General features: G+C 50.2%; 1 protein-coding gene across 1 annotated transcript in view; it reads left to right on the top strand.

Annotated features, from left to right (window-relative positions):
- LOC310641615 (prolyl 3-hydroxylase 2-like) overlaps positions 1–10328 on the top strand; it is a gene marked incomplete at its 5' end in the record, with an annotated part of 11942 nt that extends 1614 nt beyond the window's left edge. Inside the window, 7 exons of the mRNA XM_083364851.1 lie at positions 45–172; positions 723–818; positions 2692–2842; positions 3963–4080; positions 6159–6234; positions 7420–7560; positions 9680–10328. Coding sequence (XP_083220977.1) covers positions 45–172; positions 723–818; positions 2692–2842; positions 3963–4080; positions 6159–6234; positions 7420–7560; positions 9680–9772 — 803 coding nt within the window. The 3' untranslated portion in view covers positions 9773–10328. The remainder of the gene's footprint in view (positions 1–44; positions 173–722; positions 819–2691; positions 2843–3962; positions 4081–6158; positions 6235–7419; positions 7561–9679) is intronic.
- Positions 10329–15858: the final 5530 nt, after the last annotated feature.

The following is a 15858-nucleotide window of genomic DNA, read 5'->3' on the forward strand; positions in this document are numbered from 1 at the left end:
TCCTCCCTCCCTCCCTCTCTCCTTCCTCTTCCTTCTCTCCCTAGGAGGCCCCCTTCTCTTCAACGAGGTGCAGTTTGTCTACAACTCCCAGCAGCTGAACGGGACGCAGCGAGTCCTCCTGGACAACGTCATCTCGCCCAGCGAGTGTCAGGAGCTGGAGCACATTGCCAACGTGAGCATCTGCCCATTTTGGGGGTACCAAAGCAGACAGTCATTATGGGGGGGGTTTCCTTCACTTCTCAATAAACAGCTCTTGCAATGACCTTGGTTCTCACGGCTTAGCAGTTTGAGGGCTGAAGTCTGCATTCCATTCACACACACACACACACACACACACACACACACACACTCACACACACCCTCTGTAGGCAAGCTAAGACACAGTGAGAGATGACAGCAGCACAAGCCCTCTTTGCAGCTTGACCATTAGCCCTAAAACCTTTCTGTGACGAGCATGGAGGGGCCAAATATGTTCAGGGCTCCGTTTCCTGACATGACAGCTTTACTGGCCATGTCTCTTGGCTGCTGTGCATAGGGAAGTCCTCGACTTATGTCGGTTCATTTACTGACCATTTGAAGTTGCCACTGCGCTGAAAAAAAAGACTGCTATCATGTCCCCCGGGGTCCTTCTCTTCATTAGATTAGCCACGCCCGGGTCCTGCAACCATTCTTCCTATGTTTCAGCCTCCATTCCTCTGATCTCTTTTTGTCTTCTCCAGCAGAACATCCTCCTGGCTGGTGACGGCTACAGAGGGAAGACCTCACCTCACACGCCTAATGAGAAGTTTGAAGGAGCCACCATCCTCAATGCTCTGAAGGTAAGCAGGTCTTGTGCCAAGCTGGATCTTCTTCTCTTGGGGAGGGTGAGGACATCTGGAGACCTCCAAAGCTAGGTTAGATCAAGTCCATCAGCAGGTCACGAGGGGAGAGCCTCCAGCTCCTCCTCCAGCTTCTGTTGGCTTGTTGTCCCGGAAAAACCCAAGGGAAAAAGACAAGAGACAGCAACACAAAACAATAATTCTGACTTTAAGATCCAGGGGTTTATTTTGCGAATAATTCGGACCGTAGTGTTCTGTACCAGCCTGCTACCGGCCCTGCAGAAAAGGCAGTGACAACCCCTTTTACAAGAAGGCAAGAGGCTGGAACTAAGCCTGCCAAATTTATGGACACAAAAACAAACAGAACAAGACACGAACCAAGAAACAGGAGCTTTTCAAGCGGTTGCCTTCAGTAAACCAGCCCTCCCACGCATTCCCCTTTTATACAGTTCAGGGCGTGGCTTCTCTCTGCCTCCTTCCGAGGAGCCCCATTGCTTTCCTCTGTTTACTCCTGATTGACTGCCTCCTGCGTCGGGCGTCCTTGAACAGGGCCAGCTGTGGGTCATCTTCATCCACGCTGTCAGGCTCACACAGCTGGGTCTCCGTGGTGACCAGGTGGGAGGGGCCTGGCTGAGGGCTCTCATCAGCAAGCTCTTCAACACCCCCTTCCTCCTCCTCTGAGTCGTCCGACCCAACTGCCGAACCCACATGCTGACCCTGAATCACAACACGTAGCAAGCATAATAACCCAACATCACTTACATTAACCACCCACTGCAATGAGGACCGTATGGCACAGCAGTTTCCAAATGGACAGCTACAGGCCAACGGCAACTCAGTCGGGTCCAAACCCGACTCTTTATATACCCTTTCCCGTTCTAGGACCGTAGTCAGATGATCTGCTGACTTTGGCTGACTTTCTGCCGACTTCCGGCTGACCTGCTGAACGTAACTTTCCACATATACCCTTGTAGCGTGGGAACCCGCATCCATCAGCTACTTTCAGTTCCCTGTTTCTTACTGCTCCGGTCCTTATGTTGTAAATATATTTGAAACAAGCAAGCTTAGCAAAATCACAAAAGTACAACCGCAAACTGCAAAATTAAGTACTGACTTGGGTTCAATACTTTGTCCGCGAGGCCTGATTCAGTTTTTCTGGGCCCAAACCTTGCCTAAAAGAACAATAGCCAGCATTTTCCTTTCCCACATTGGTGTTGGCCTTCCTGGTACTCCTCAGTTTACAACGGCTCATTTAGTGACGGTCCAGAGTTACAACAGCACTGGGAAAAAAGTGACTTTTGACCGTTTTTCAGACTTATGACCGTTGGGGTATCCCAGGGGTCACGTGATCAAAATTCAGACAGTCGGCAACCGTCTCGCATTTATGACGGCTGCAGTAGCCCAGTGGTCAGATGATCACAATTCAGACGCTTGGCCACTGACTCGTATTTAGGACGGTGGCAGCGTCCCCCCGGGGGGGGGGGTGTCACGTCATCCCTTTTTGCGACCTTCTGACAAGCGAAGTCCAAGGGGGAAGCCGGATCCACTTAGTAACCGTTTAACTACTTCATCAACTGCGGTGATTCACTTAACAACTGCGACAAGGAAGGTCGTAAAACGGGGCAAAAGGCACTTAAGTGTCTGAAAAACAGGAACTTCAGCTCAACTGTGGTTGTTAGTCAAGTGGTTGTTAGTCAAGGGTCATAAGGCACTTTTCTATAACTTGGAACAGTCACTCAATGAAGGGGTGTAAGTAGAAGGTGATGCAGAGAGAGAGCGAGGGAAGGAGGGAGAAAGGGAGGGAGAGAGAGGGAGGGAGGGAGAGAGAGGGAGGGAGAGAGAGAACTTACTTTATCATTTGATTGGCCTGCAGTTTGGCTACGAGGGGCGGATCCCTTTGAAAAGTGCCCGCCTCTTCTATGATGTCAGCGAGAAAGCCCGGAAGATCGTGGAATCCTACTTCATGCTGAATTCCACCCTCTATTTCTCTTACACACACCTGGTGTGCCGCACGGCCCTGTCAGGTAAGGCTGGGGAGAGGGCAAGGTTGAGCATCGCTGGCGTAGCGTGAGGGTCTCCAACGCTTGAAGACCTGTGGACTTCAATTCCCGGATTTCCCCAGCCAGCCATGCCTATTACTTTTCTTCTGCCCCCACTAGAGCGGTGAGATCGCAAAGAAAGGGATTACAAGAGAGTCAGCAGGCCACAGTTTGGGATAGACGTCAACAAGAATGCATTAGTGTCAGGGAATTCTGGGACTTGAAGTCCACAAGTCTTACAGTGGCCAACGTTGGAGACCCCTGGTGGAGGACAGGGCTTTTCAACCAGTGGCACGGGTACCACCTGTGGTACATGGGCACCTGCCAGGTGGTACGCGTCCATCCTGGAAAAGTGGTAGCGGGGGAGGGGAATGAGCTGAACCGGTGGCAGCACCGCCCAAGCCTGAGCGAGAGACGGCTGGAGCTGCAGGGCTGTCGGGGCTCAGCGGAAGCGCCAGGATCAGCACCAGGATCCAGCTGGAGCTCAGCACTGATCCTGGCACTTTTGAGCCCAGAAGAAGCACCAATCAGCTGGAATTTTGCAGCATCTCCAGGGTCTTGTGATGTACATTCAGATGCTTAGCAACCGATTCTTTTTTATGACGGTCACAGTGTCCCAGGGTCATGTGAAGGGACCCAAACCTGCTGCAACCACCCAGCAGACGGGGGGGGGGGGGGAATAAAAACCAAACACCCCCCACCCCACCCCCGCTGCCGATCCTCAACCGAAATGCTCACAACCATGAAAACCTCGGACAGGAGGAAGAGCGCCGCCGGGCGGGCAGGCAGGTGTCTTGCTCGGCTGTGGCTTGGGGGGCCCTTTTTTCAGTGCCATTGTAACTTCAGTCACTAAGCGAACAGATGTAAGTCGAGGACTACCTGTACTTCATCACTTTTTTCCTTTTTGGGGGGGGTCACTGTGGTTTTGACCCCTCGCTAGGCGACTGGTGGTGGTGGGATATCCTAAAAGGGGTGGGATGGGTGAAAAGGTTGGAGGCCCCTGGTCTAGGGGAGTGGAAGAACTTTGGAGTCGGCGAGATACGAAGAGAGGAGGAAGGTGCGCCAAGTGGGGCCGCCTTGAAGGGCTCCATTCTTGGCCTTTCAGGTCAGCCAGGACGGCGGGACGACCTCAGCCACCCGATCCACGCGGACAATTGTCTCCTGGACACGGAAGCCCAGGAGTGCTGGAAGGAGCCCCCGGCCTACACCTTCCGGGATTACAGGTGGGCGCTTGGAGAGGAGGAGGAGGGGTTTCGCAAAAGCCAACGCTCGAGCAGAGGGGTTGGATTAGATGACCTCCAGGGTCTCTTCCTCCTTCATTATTCTGTCCTCCCTTCCTTGTATCCCTCCCTCCCTCCCTTCCTCCCCCCTCCTTCCTTCCTTCCCTTTCCCTTTCTCTTTCTTCTGTCCTTCCTTGTTTTTCCTTCCTTCCTTCCTTTTCTTCTTTCTGTTTTCTTTCTCTTTAATCTTTCCTTCCTTCCTTGTTTTGTCTTTCTTTCTTTCTTTCTTTCTTTCTTTCTTTCTTTCTTTCTTTCTTTCTTTCTTTCTTTCCTTCCTTCCTTCCTTCCTTGTTTTCTTTTTTTTCTTTTTTCTTTCTTTCTCTTTCCTTCCTTCCTTCGTTCCTTCGTTCCTTCCACTTTGTCTTTCTTTCATTCTCTCATTCCTTCTTCTTATTCTGTTTTGTCTTTTTCTTTTTCTCTTTCCTTGTTTTGTCTTTCTTTTGTTGTTTCTCCTTCCTTCCTTCCTTCTTTTTCTTTCTTTCTTTCTTTCTTTCTTTCTTTCTTTCTTTCTTTCTTTCTTTCTTTCTTACTTTCTTTCTTTCTTTCTTTCTTTCTTTCTTTCTTTCTTTCTTTCTCTCTTTCTTTCTTTCCTTCTCTTTCCTTCCTTCCTTCCTTGTTTTCTTTTTTCTCTTTTTCCTTTCTTTCTCTTTCCTTCCTTCCTTCCTTCCATTTTGTCTTTCTTTCATTCTCTCATTCTTTCTTTCCTTCCTTCTTTTCTTCCTTCCTTTTTTCTTTCCTTCTGTTTTGTCTTTTTTTCTTTCTTTCCTTCCTTCCTTTTCCTTGTTTGCCTTTCTTTTGTTGTTTCTTTCTCCTTCCTTCCTTCCTTCTTTCTTTCCTTTCTTTCTTTCTTTCTTTCTTTCTTTCTTTCTTTCTTTCTTTCTTTCTTCTTTCTTTTCTTTCTTTCCTTCCTTCCTTCCTTCCTTCTGTTTTCTTTTTTCTCTTTTTCCTTTCTTTCTTTCCTTCCTTCCATTTTGTCTTTCTTTCGTTCTCTCATTCTTTCTCTTTCCTTCCTTCTTCTTTTCTTCCTTCCTTTTTTCTTTCCTTCTGTTTTGTCTTTTTTTCTTTCTTTCTTTCTTTCTTTCTTTCTTTCTTTCTTTCTTTCTTCTTTCTTTCTTTCTTTCTTTCTTTCTTTCTTTCTTTTTCTTTCCTTCTTCTTTTTTTTTACAAAGAAAGTTCTTAGAACAGATGGCCATTTGCCTGGAATGGTCTAGGGCAGTGATGGCGAAACTTTCAGAGACCGAGTGCCCAAACGGCAACCCAAAACCCACTTATGTATCATCGGGTGCCGGGTGGGCGTGGCCCATTGGGTGGGTGTGGCCCATTGGGTGGGCGTGGCCCATTGGGTGGGCGTGGCTGCGGTAGGTAACGGCAGACTGGGTGGGACTAAAAAGTTCAATCAATCAATTCCAACTTTGCGAGATCTTTCTTTTTTCGGCGAGAAGTTGAAATTGATTGGGGTTTTTTTGCACACGGCGGTGGAGGCCGAAAGCAAAAAGGTTTTATAAAACGCAGCTGCAGGCCTAGGACTGGGGCGACGGCGCGTGTGCCCACAGAGAGGGCTCTGCGTGCCACATTTGGCAGATGTGGCATAGGTTTGCCACCACGGGGCTAGGGTCTCCTGGATTGGACTCGAAGACCCCCAAGGCCCCTTCCGGCTCTGTTATTGCGTTATTCCTCTCGGGACGGTGCGCCTGAAGGGAAGACGGGAGGACCTCCGGGGGCTGCCGCTGTAGGGCCTCCAGCCCAGCCTGCAGTGCAGACCCCTTTGCACGAGTCTCACCCGTGTTTATACGGTGGGGCAGAAGCCCCTCGGCTGCCCCTTTTGAGTGACCCCCCCAACCTCCCCTTTGCAGCACTGAGTCTGTCCTCCAGCTCCACTCAACGTCTTGTTCAGCCGTATCTGCTGAGGTTGGTCGCCCCTCTTGGAAGGAGAGGCCCACCAGTTGGTCCTCAGCTTGACCTGTTGGATGGACGCTCTGCCTGGCCTCCCCTTGCTCAGCCCTCCTGCTCTTCCTTTGCAGTGCTCTCCTCTACATGAACGGCGATTTTGAAGGCGGAGAGTTTATTTTCACGGAAATGGATGCCAAGACGGTCACGGTGAGCAGGTTAAACCTATAATCGTCCACAGGAGTAGCAAGACCTGTTGCATCATGCACCTAGTCCTTCACTTACGACCACGGTCAGGGCCGGAATTTCTGCCGCTAAGCAAAGCCAGGTCCTTCCGAGAGTTGCATAAGGGAGTCATGGCTTTTTTCCCCCACATTTGTTAAGCGGATCAGCCGTCGTTAACTGAACCACGAGGTCATTAAGCAAATCCAGCTTTTCTCCTGTCAACTTTCCTCATTGGAAACCCAGCTTGGAAGGCCCCGAATGGCGAGCGAGTCACGCCTGGTTTTACGACGTTTTTTGCCACCGTTGTTAAGCGAATCGCTGAAGTAGTTTAGTGACGCCTGTGGGCGCAAAGCGAAGCCAGCTTTTCCCCACTGGCTTTGTTGATCAGGGGCCAGCTGGGAAGGTCACAAATGGGTATCACACACACACACACACACACACACACGCCGGGATGCTGCAAACATCACAAATAGACTGTTGTCCAAGCGCCCACATTTTGCTCACAAGGCTGTCGAAATGGTGCAACGGTTATAAGTGCGAGGACTGGTGTTTTTTTCCCTGGGCTGTTATCACTTCAGATGGTCGCTAAATGAACGTCCGTAACCTGAGGACCCACCTGTATACCGATGATAAGACAGCACAGGTTTTGGGGCAGGCTGGGGATTTCTGGGAGTTGAAGTCCACCAGTCTTAAAGGGGCCCAGATGGGAGACAGACAGACAGACAGACAGACAGACAGACACACACACACACACAGACCGTTTTAATGGAAAGGAGATCTGCAGGTTCTATCCATTCGTCCATCATTGATAGTCCCTGACTTAGGACACACACACACTTACAGTTGTTTGCAGGGTGCCCTTGCAGTCCCGGGACTCCAATTCACCTTTTTGCTGGGGGAAAAACAAAACTGATTTATTTCCAATTCTGTGCAAAAATGCCCCCCCCACTGAACAAGGGGTTTGCTTGACGGCCGTGGGTTCATTTAACAACCATTTCCCTGGGGGCAAAAAAGAGTTCATAAAACGAGGCCAGTCACCTGCTGGGTGGCTTTATGGGCAGGGGGCATTACGGTCGTAAATCGAGGACTGCCTGTATCCGATAGGCCAGGGAAGAGGGAGGGGGGGCTGCTGCGTTGGGCCCTGATCCGAGCCTTCCCTCCTTGTCCCAGGCCTCCATCAGGCCCAAATGCGGTCGGATGGTCAGCTTCTCCTCCGGCGGGGAGAACCCCCACGGGGTGAAGGCCGTCACCCGGGGCCAGCGCTGCGCTGTGGCTCTCTGGTTCACCCTTGACCCCCTCCACCGGGAAGCGGTGAGTTTGGCCCCGCTCTGGGACCAAGGAGGGAGGGGGGAGAGGGAGGAGAAGAAGGGGGGGGAGAGGAAAGGAGGAAGCAAGGAAGGAAGTAGGGAAGAGGAGGAGGAAGGAAGGAAGGAAGGAAGGAAGGAAGGAAGGAAGGAAGGAAGGAAGGAAGGAAGGGTGGGAGGGAGGGAGGGAGGGAGGGGGGAAGGAAGGAAGGAAGGAAGGAAGGAAGGAAGGAAGGAAAAGGAAGGAAGGAAGGAAGGAAGAGGAGGAGGGAGGGAGGAAGGAAGGAAGGAAGTACGGAGGAAGGAAGGACAGAGGAAAGGAGGAAAAAGGAAGGAGGTGGGGAGAAATGGTGCAAGGAAGGAAACAGGGAAGAGGGAGGGAAGGAAAGGAAGGAGGGGAAGGGGAAGGAGGGAAGGAAGGAAGGAAAGGAAGAATGAAAGGAAGGAAGGAAGGAAGGAAGGAAGGAAGGAAGGAAGGAAGGAAGGACAGGAAGGACAGGAAAGGAGGAAAAAGAAGAGGTGGGGAGAAATGGCGCAAGGAAGGAAACAGGGAAGAGGGAGGGAAGGAAGGAAGGAAGGAAGGAAGGAGGGAGGGAGGGAGGGAGGGAAGGAAGGAAGGAAGGAAGGAAGGAAGGAAGAGGAGGAGGGAGGGAGGAAGGAAGGAAGGAAGTACGGAGGAAGGAAGGACAGAGGAAAGGAGGAAAAAGGAAGGAGGTGGGGAGAAATGGTGCAAGGAAGGAAACAGGGAAGAGGGAGGGAAGGAAAGGAAGGAGGGGAAGGGGAAGGAGGGAAGGAAGGAAGGAAAGGAAGAATGAAAGGAAGGAAGGAAGGAAGGAAGGAAGGAAGGAAGGAAGGAAGGAAGGAAGGACAGGAAGGACAGGAAAGGAGGAAAAAGAAGAGGTGGGGAGAAATGGCGCAAGGAAGGAAACAGGGAAGAGGGAGGGAAGGAAGGAAGGAAGGAAGGAAGGAAGGAAGGAAGGAAGGAAGGAAGGAGGGAGGGAGGGAGGGAGGGAGGGAAGGAAGGAAGGAAGGAAGAAGGGGAGACAGAGGAAAGGAGGAAGCAAGGAAGGAGGTGGGGAGGAATGGAGCCAAGAAGGAAGCAGGAAAGAGAGGGAAGGAAGGAAGAGGGGGGAGGGAGGGAGGGAGGGAGGAAAGAAAGAAAAGAAGGAAGGGGAGGGGGAGAGCGCTCAGCGTCGGCCCAAATCAGGAGCCCCTTCACACCTTTGCAGGCCAAGCTCTTTGAGGCCAGGTGTGTGTGTGGGGGGGGCGGCTGTGCCTCTAGCGAGGGGGGCACCTGGGCTGCCTCAGTGGCCTCTCCTGGCCGGAAAAGGGGCTCCCCAAACTCCTCCTGACAGTCACCCCTTTATTCACAAGCAGCTGCTGGCGTCGCCTGATATTTTTTTTTTAATTCCCGACTCGGATCCGGGACGATGAGTTGTGCAAGGGCGCCCCCTGGTGGATGGAAAGGCAGGGCGGGCGGTGGGGAAGCGCTGTGCCCTCCCGGGGGGCGCCCGACTCCTTCCTTCCTTCCTTCCTTCCTTCCTTCCTTCCTTCCTTCCTTCCTTCCTTCCTTCCTTCCTTCCTTCCTTCTTTCCTTCCTTCCTTCCTTCCTTCTTTCCTTCCTTCCTTCCTTCCTTCCTTCCTTCCTTGGCTCTCACTTTCTCTTTTTCTCGTCTTTCTCTCGTTCCTTTTCTTTGTCTCTCTCGCTCTCTTTTTCTCTATTCCTTCCTTCTTCTCGTTCCCATCTCCTTCCTTCCTTCTCATTTTCTCATTTTCTTGTCTTTTTTTCTCTCTTCTCTCATTCTTTTTCTTTCTCTGTCTCTCCCTCTCTCTCCCTCTTTTCTCTTTTCTTTCTTTCCTTCCTTCCTTCCTTGGCTCTCACTTTCTCTTTTTCTCCTCTTTCTCTCGTTCTTTTTCCTTCTCTCTCTCGCTCTCTTTTTCTCTATTCCTTCCTTCCTTCCTTCCCATTTTCTCTTCCCCACAGAGATGGGCGGCAAATAAATTTCACAGATAATAAAATTCTCCTCCAGAGCAGACCAGGCCTTTGGAGAACCGCGAGGCTCTCCTTCCTTCCGCCTTGGCTGATCCTTCACCTCTTGTCCTCCCTTCCCTTTTTTCTTCTCCAGGAGCGGATCCAGGCTGACGAGATCATCGCCTTGTTAGGCCACCATCCCTTCGGCCCCACCGAGCTGGGCATCAACCCCAAGGAGGAGCTATAGAGCCGGGCCGAGGACCCTCTACCCGAATATTTATTTAATAATACTGGTTGTAAATCTTACGAGAAGCCTTTTTATTTTTGTACAGAGCTTTGGTATAATTTAAAGACGGGGTGAGACGGGAAGGGCAGCGAGGCCCTTCCGTCTAAGCTGCTCCATCTCCTCCTCCTCCTCCTCCTCCTCCTCCTCCTCCGTGAGGTTCTCCAGAACTTTCTAGAGCCTTCTAAGCAGTAGCTCCATTTCTCTCCGCCGTCAGAAGTTGTGGGTGCTTTGTCTCTGGAGGCTTTTGAGAAGAGACTGGATAGTCCCTGGTCTGAAATGATATACGGTCTCTTGCCTTTAGCAGAGGGTTGGACTAGAAGACCTCCAAGGTCCCTTTCCAGCTCTGTTCTGATGCACTGATTGAATCCACAGAGCAAAGGATTCGTTGGCCCGACTCCAAACACTGCTTGAGTTTTCCAGAAATCCTCATTGTTAGAAGCCGTTCCAGCAGTTGTTGGATGGTGTGGTTGTCCCGCTCCGGAGCTGGAAGGAAATTGCCAGGTTGGGAAGTGCTGCTGTAGAATGAAAAGGGTTAATAATAGAATAGAATAGAATAGAATAGAATAGAATAGAATAGAATAGAATAGAATAGAATAGAATAGAATAGAATAGAATAGAATAGAATGAGGGACGGAAGGAAGGAAGGAAGGAAGGAAGGAAGGAAGGAAGGAAGGAAGGAAGGAAGGAAGGAAGAAAGGAAGGAAGGAAGGAAGGAAGGAAGGAAGGAAAGATTGTAGGGTCCTTGATGCTCTCTGAGCTTGACCATTTTGTTGCAGACTTTTCATGACCCAACTAGGGACCTCAGAGGTCATCTAGTCGAACCCTCTGCTCAAGCAGGAGAACCTATACCATCTCAGACAAGGGACTGCCCAGTCTCTTCCTAAAAATCTTCCCAACCTTGGCCACTTTTAAGAGGTATGGACTTCAAGTCCCAGAATTCCCCAGCCAGCCATGGGGGGGGAGTTCTTGGAGTTGAAGTCCATCCATGCCAGGGTCCATGCATGCCAAAAGTCCGTACATCTTAAAGAGGCCATGGAGGAGGAGGAAGAGGAGGAGGAGGAGGAGGAGGAGGAGGACTGTGGGGTCCTTGGTGCTTTCTGGGCTTGGTGGGGTTTTTTTGCAGACATTTCATGACCTAACAAGGTAACATCATCAGTGTTAAAAGGGCATGGGGTGTGTGAAGAGAGGAGGGGGGGGAGGAAAAGCACAGTGGGATCCTTGGTGCCTTCTGATCTGGGTCATTTTCTTGCAGATGTTTCATGACCCAAGTAGGTAACATCATCTGTGCTAGATGGGAGTGGGGTTAAGTTGTATATAAACAGTCAGCAAATTCCTCTTCCCTATTAGCACTGATGATGCTATCTAGTTGGGTCAGGAAACGTCTGCAAGAAAACCACCACGCTCCTTCTCCTGCTTCTGCTTCTTCTCCTTCTCCTTCTCCTTCTCCTTTTCATTTCTCCTTCTCCCTCTTCTTCTCCACAAACCCCATTCCATTCAAGCACTGATGATGCTAGCTAGTTGGGTCATGAAAGGTCTGCAAGAAAACCACCACGCTCCTTCTCCTGCTTCTGCTTCTTCTCCTTCTCCTTCTCCTTCTCCTTTTCATTTCTCCTTCTCCCTCTTCTTCTCCACAAACCCCATTCCATTCAAGCACTGATGATGCTAGCTAGTTGGGTCAGGAAACGTCTGCAAGAAAACCACCACGCTCCTTCTCCTTCTCCTTCTGCTTCTCCTTCTGCTTCTCCTTCTGCTTCTCCTTCTGCTTCTCCTTCTCCTTGTGCTTCTCCTTCTCCCTCTTCTTCTCCACAAACCCCATTCCATTCAAGCACTGATGATGCTAGCTAGTTGGGTCATGAAACGTCTGCAAGAAAACCACCACGCTCCTTCTCCTTCTGCTTCTCCTTCTCCTTCTGCTTCTGCTTCTCCTTCTGCTTCTCCTTCTTCTCCTTCTGCTTCTCCTTCTGCTTCTGCTTCTCCTTCTGCTTCTTCTTCTCCCTCTTCTTCTCCACAAACCCCTTTCCATTCAAGCACTGATGATGCTACCTAGTTGGGTCAGGAAAGGTCTACAAAGAAACAACCCGGTTCAGAGAGCACTCAGGATCCCACCATTTCTGTCTTCTTGACAGAAGGCTACAGCGAACCGGTCTCGGGTGCAAAGTTGCTGGGAATCTACATTCTGGATTCCCAGCCTTTGAAAAGAGCGAAACCTTTGAACTTTCAGCAGGGTGGGGTGAAAGATGGGTGGCTCCTTCTCCTTGTGCTTCTCCTTCTCCCTCTTCTTCTCCACAAACCCCATTCCATTCAAGCACTGATGATGCTAGCTAGTTGGGTCATGAAACGTCTGCAAGAAAACCACCACGCTCCTTCTTCTGCTTCTCCTTCTCCTTCTCCTTCTCCTTCTGCTTCTCCTTCTCCTCCCTCTTCTTCTCCTCAAACCCCATTCCATTCAAGCACTGATGATGCTAGCTAGTTGGGTCATGAAACGTCTGCAAGAAAACCACCACACTCCTTCTCCTTCTCCTTCTGCTTCTCCTTCTGCTTCTCCTTCTCCTTCTCCTTCTCCTTCTGCTTCTCCTTCTCCTTCTCCTTCTCCTTCTGCTTCTCCTTCTCCTCCCTCTTCTTCTCCACAAACCCCATTCCATTCAAGCACTGATGATGCTAGCTAGTTGGGTCATGAAACGTCTGCAAGAAAACCACCACACTCCTTCTCCTTCTCCTTCTCCTTCTGCTTCTGCTTCTCCTTCTGCTTCTCCTTCTGCTTCTCCTTCTCTCTCTTCTTCTCCTTCTGCTTCTCCTTCTCCTTCTGCTTCTGCTTCTACTTCTGCTTCTGCTTCTCCTTCTCCTTCTGCTTCTCCTTCTGCTTCTACTTCTGCTTCTGCTTCTCCTTCTCCTTCTGCTTCTCCTTCTCCTTCTGCTTCTCCTTCTCCTTCTCCTCCCTCTTCTTCTCCACAAACCCCATTCCATTCAAGCACTGATGATGCTAGCTAGTTGGGTCATGAAAGGTCTGCAAGAAAACCACCACGCTCCTTCTCCTGCTTCTGCTTCTTCTCCTTCTCCTTCTCCTTCTCCTTTTCATTTCTCCTTCTCCCTCTTCTTCTCCACAAACCCCATTCCATTCAAGCACTGATGATGCTAGCTAGTTGGGTCAGGAAACGTCTGCAAGAAAACCACCACGCTCCTTCTCCTTCTCCTTCTGCTTCTCCTTCTGCTTCTCCTTCTGCTTCTCCTTCTGCTTCTCCTTCTCCTTGTGCTTCTCCTTCTCCCTCTTCTTCTCCACAAACCCCATTCCATTCAAGCACTGATGATGCTAGCTAGTTGGGTCATGAAACGTCTGCATGAAAACCACCACGCTCCTTCTCCTTCTGCTTCTGCTTCTCCTTCTGCTTCTCCTTCTGCTTCTCCTTCTGCTTCTGATTCTCCTTCTGCTTCTCCTTCTGCTTCTCCTTCTCCTTCTGCTTCTCCTTCTGCTTCTCCTTCTCCTTGTGCTTCTCCTTCTCCCTCTTCTTCTCCACAAACCCCATTCCATTCAAGCACTGATGATGCTAGCTAGTTGGGTCATGAAACGTCTGCAAGAAAACCACCACGCTCCTTCTTCTTCTGCTTCTGCTTCTCCTTCTCCTTCTCCTTCTCCTTCTGCTTCTCCTTCTCCTCCCTCTTCTTCTCCATAAACCCCATTCCATTCAAGCACTGATGATGCTAGCTAGTTGGGTCATGAAAGGTCTGCAAGAAAACCACCACGCTCCTTCTCCTGCTTCTGCTTCTTCTCCTTCTCCTTCTCCTTTTCATTTCTCCTTCTCCCTCTTCTTCTCCACAAACCCCATTCCATTCAAGCACTGATGATGCTAGCTAGTTGGGTCAGGAAACGTCTGCAAGAAAACCACCACGCTCCTTCTCCTTCTCCTTCTGCTTCTCCTTCTGCTTCTCCTTCTGCTTCTCCTTCTGCTTCTCCTTCTCCTTCTCCTTCTGCTTCTCCTTCTCCTTCTCCTCCCTCTTCTTCTCCACAAACCCCATTCCATTCAAGCACTGATGATGCTAGCTAGTTGGGTCATGAAAGGTCTGCAAGAAAACCACCACGCTCCTTCTCCTGCTTCTGCTTCTTCTCCTTCTCCTTCTCCTTCTCCTTTTCATTTCTCCTTCTCCCTCTTCTTCTCCACAAACCCCATTCCATTCAAGCACTGATGATGCTAGCTAGTTGGGTCAGGAAACGTCTGCAAGAAAACCACCACACTCCTTCTCCTTCTCCTTCTGCTTCTCCTTCTGCTTCTCCTTCTGCTTCTCCTTCTGCTTCTCCTTCTCCTTGTGCTTCTCCTTCTCCCTCTTCTTCTCCACAAACCCCATTCCATTCAAGCACTGATGATGCTAGCTAGTTGGGTCATGAAACGTCTGCAAGAAAACCACCACGCTCCTTCTCCTTCTGCTTCTCCTTCTCCTTCTGCTTCTGCTTCTCCTTCTGCTTCTCCTTCTTCTCCTTCTCCTTCTGCTTCTCCTTCTGCTTCTCCTTCTCCTTCTGCTTCTTCTTCTCCCTCTTCTTCTCCACAAACCCCTTTCCATTCAAGCACTGATGATGCTAGCTAGTTGGGTCAGGAAAGGTCTACAAGGAAACAACCCGGTTCAGAGAGCACTCAGGATCCCACCATTTCTGTCTTCTTGATGAAGGCTACAGCGAACCGGTCTCGGGTGCAAAGTTGCTGGAAATCTACATTCTGGATTCCCAGCCTTTGAAAAGAGCGAAACCTTTGAACTTTCAGAAGGGTGGGGTGAAAGATGGGTGGCTCCTTCTCCTTGTGCTTCTCCTTCTCCCTCTTCTTCTCCACAAACCCCATTCCATTCAAGCACTGATGATGCTAGCTAGTTGGGTCATGAAACGTCTGCAAGAAAACCACCACGCTCCTTCTTCTTCTGCTTCTGCTTCTCCTTCTCCTTCTCCTTCTGCTTCTCCTTCTCCTCCCTCTTCTTCTCCACAAACCCCATTCCATTCAAGCACTGATGATGCTAGCTAGTTGGGTCATGAAACGTCTGCAAGAAAACCACCACACTCCTTCTCCTTCTGCTTCTGCTTCTCCTTCTGCTTCTCCTTCTCCTTCTCCTTCTGCTTCTCCTTCTCCTTCTGCTTCTCCTTCTCTCTCTTCTTCTCCACAAACCCCATTCCATTCAAGCACTGATGATGCTAGCTAGTTGGGTCATGAAACGTCTGCATGAAAACCACCACGCTCCTTCTCCTTCTGCTTCTGCTTCTCCTTCTGCTTCTCCTTCTGCTTCTCCTTCTCCTTCTGCTTCTGCTTCTCCTTCTGCTTCTCCTTCTGCTTCTCCTTCTTCTGCTTCTCCTTCTGCTTCTCCTTCTCCTTGTGCTTCTCCTTCTCCCTCTTCTTCTCCACAAACCCCATTCCATTCAAGCACTGATGATGCTAGCTAGTTGGGTCATGAAACGTCTGCAAGAAAACCACCACGCTCCTTCTTCTTCTGCTTCTCCTTCTCCTTCTCCTTCTCCTTCTGCTTCTCCTTCTCCTTCTCCTCCCTCTTCTTCTCCACAAACTCCATTCCATTCAAGCACTGATGATGCTAGCTAGTTGGGTCATGAAAGGTCTGCAAGAAAACCACCACGCTCCTTCTCCTGCTTCTGCTTCTTCTCCTTCTCCTTCTCCTTCTCCTTTTCATTTCTCCTTCTCCCTCTTCTTCTCCACAAACCCCATTCCATTCAAGCACTGATGATGCTAGCTAGTTGGGTCAGGAAACGTCTGCAAGAAAACCACCACGCTCCTTCTCCTTCTCCTTCTGCTTCTCCTTCTGCTTCTCCTTCTGCTTCTCCTTCTCCTTGTGCTTCTCCTTCTCCCTCTTCTTCTCCACAAACCCCATTCCATTCAAGCACTGATGATGCTAGCTAGTTGGGTCATGAAACGTCTGCAAGAAAACCACCACGCTCCTTCTCCTTCTGCTTCTCCTTCTCCTTCTGCTTCTGCTTCTCCTTCTGCTTCTCCTTCTTCTCCTTCTGCTTCTCCTTCTGCTTCTCGTTCTCCTTCTGCTTCTTCTTCTCCCTCTTCTTCTCCACA

The sequence above is a fragment of the Vipera ursinii genome (assembly GCF_947247035.1).
Source record: "Vipera ursinii genome assembly, chromosome: 5".
NCBI classification, from domain to species: domain Eukaryota; kingdom Metazoa; phylum Chordata; class Lepidosauria; order Squamata; family Viperidae; genus Vipera; species Vipera ursinii.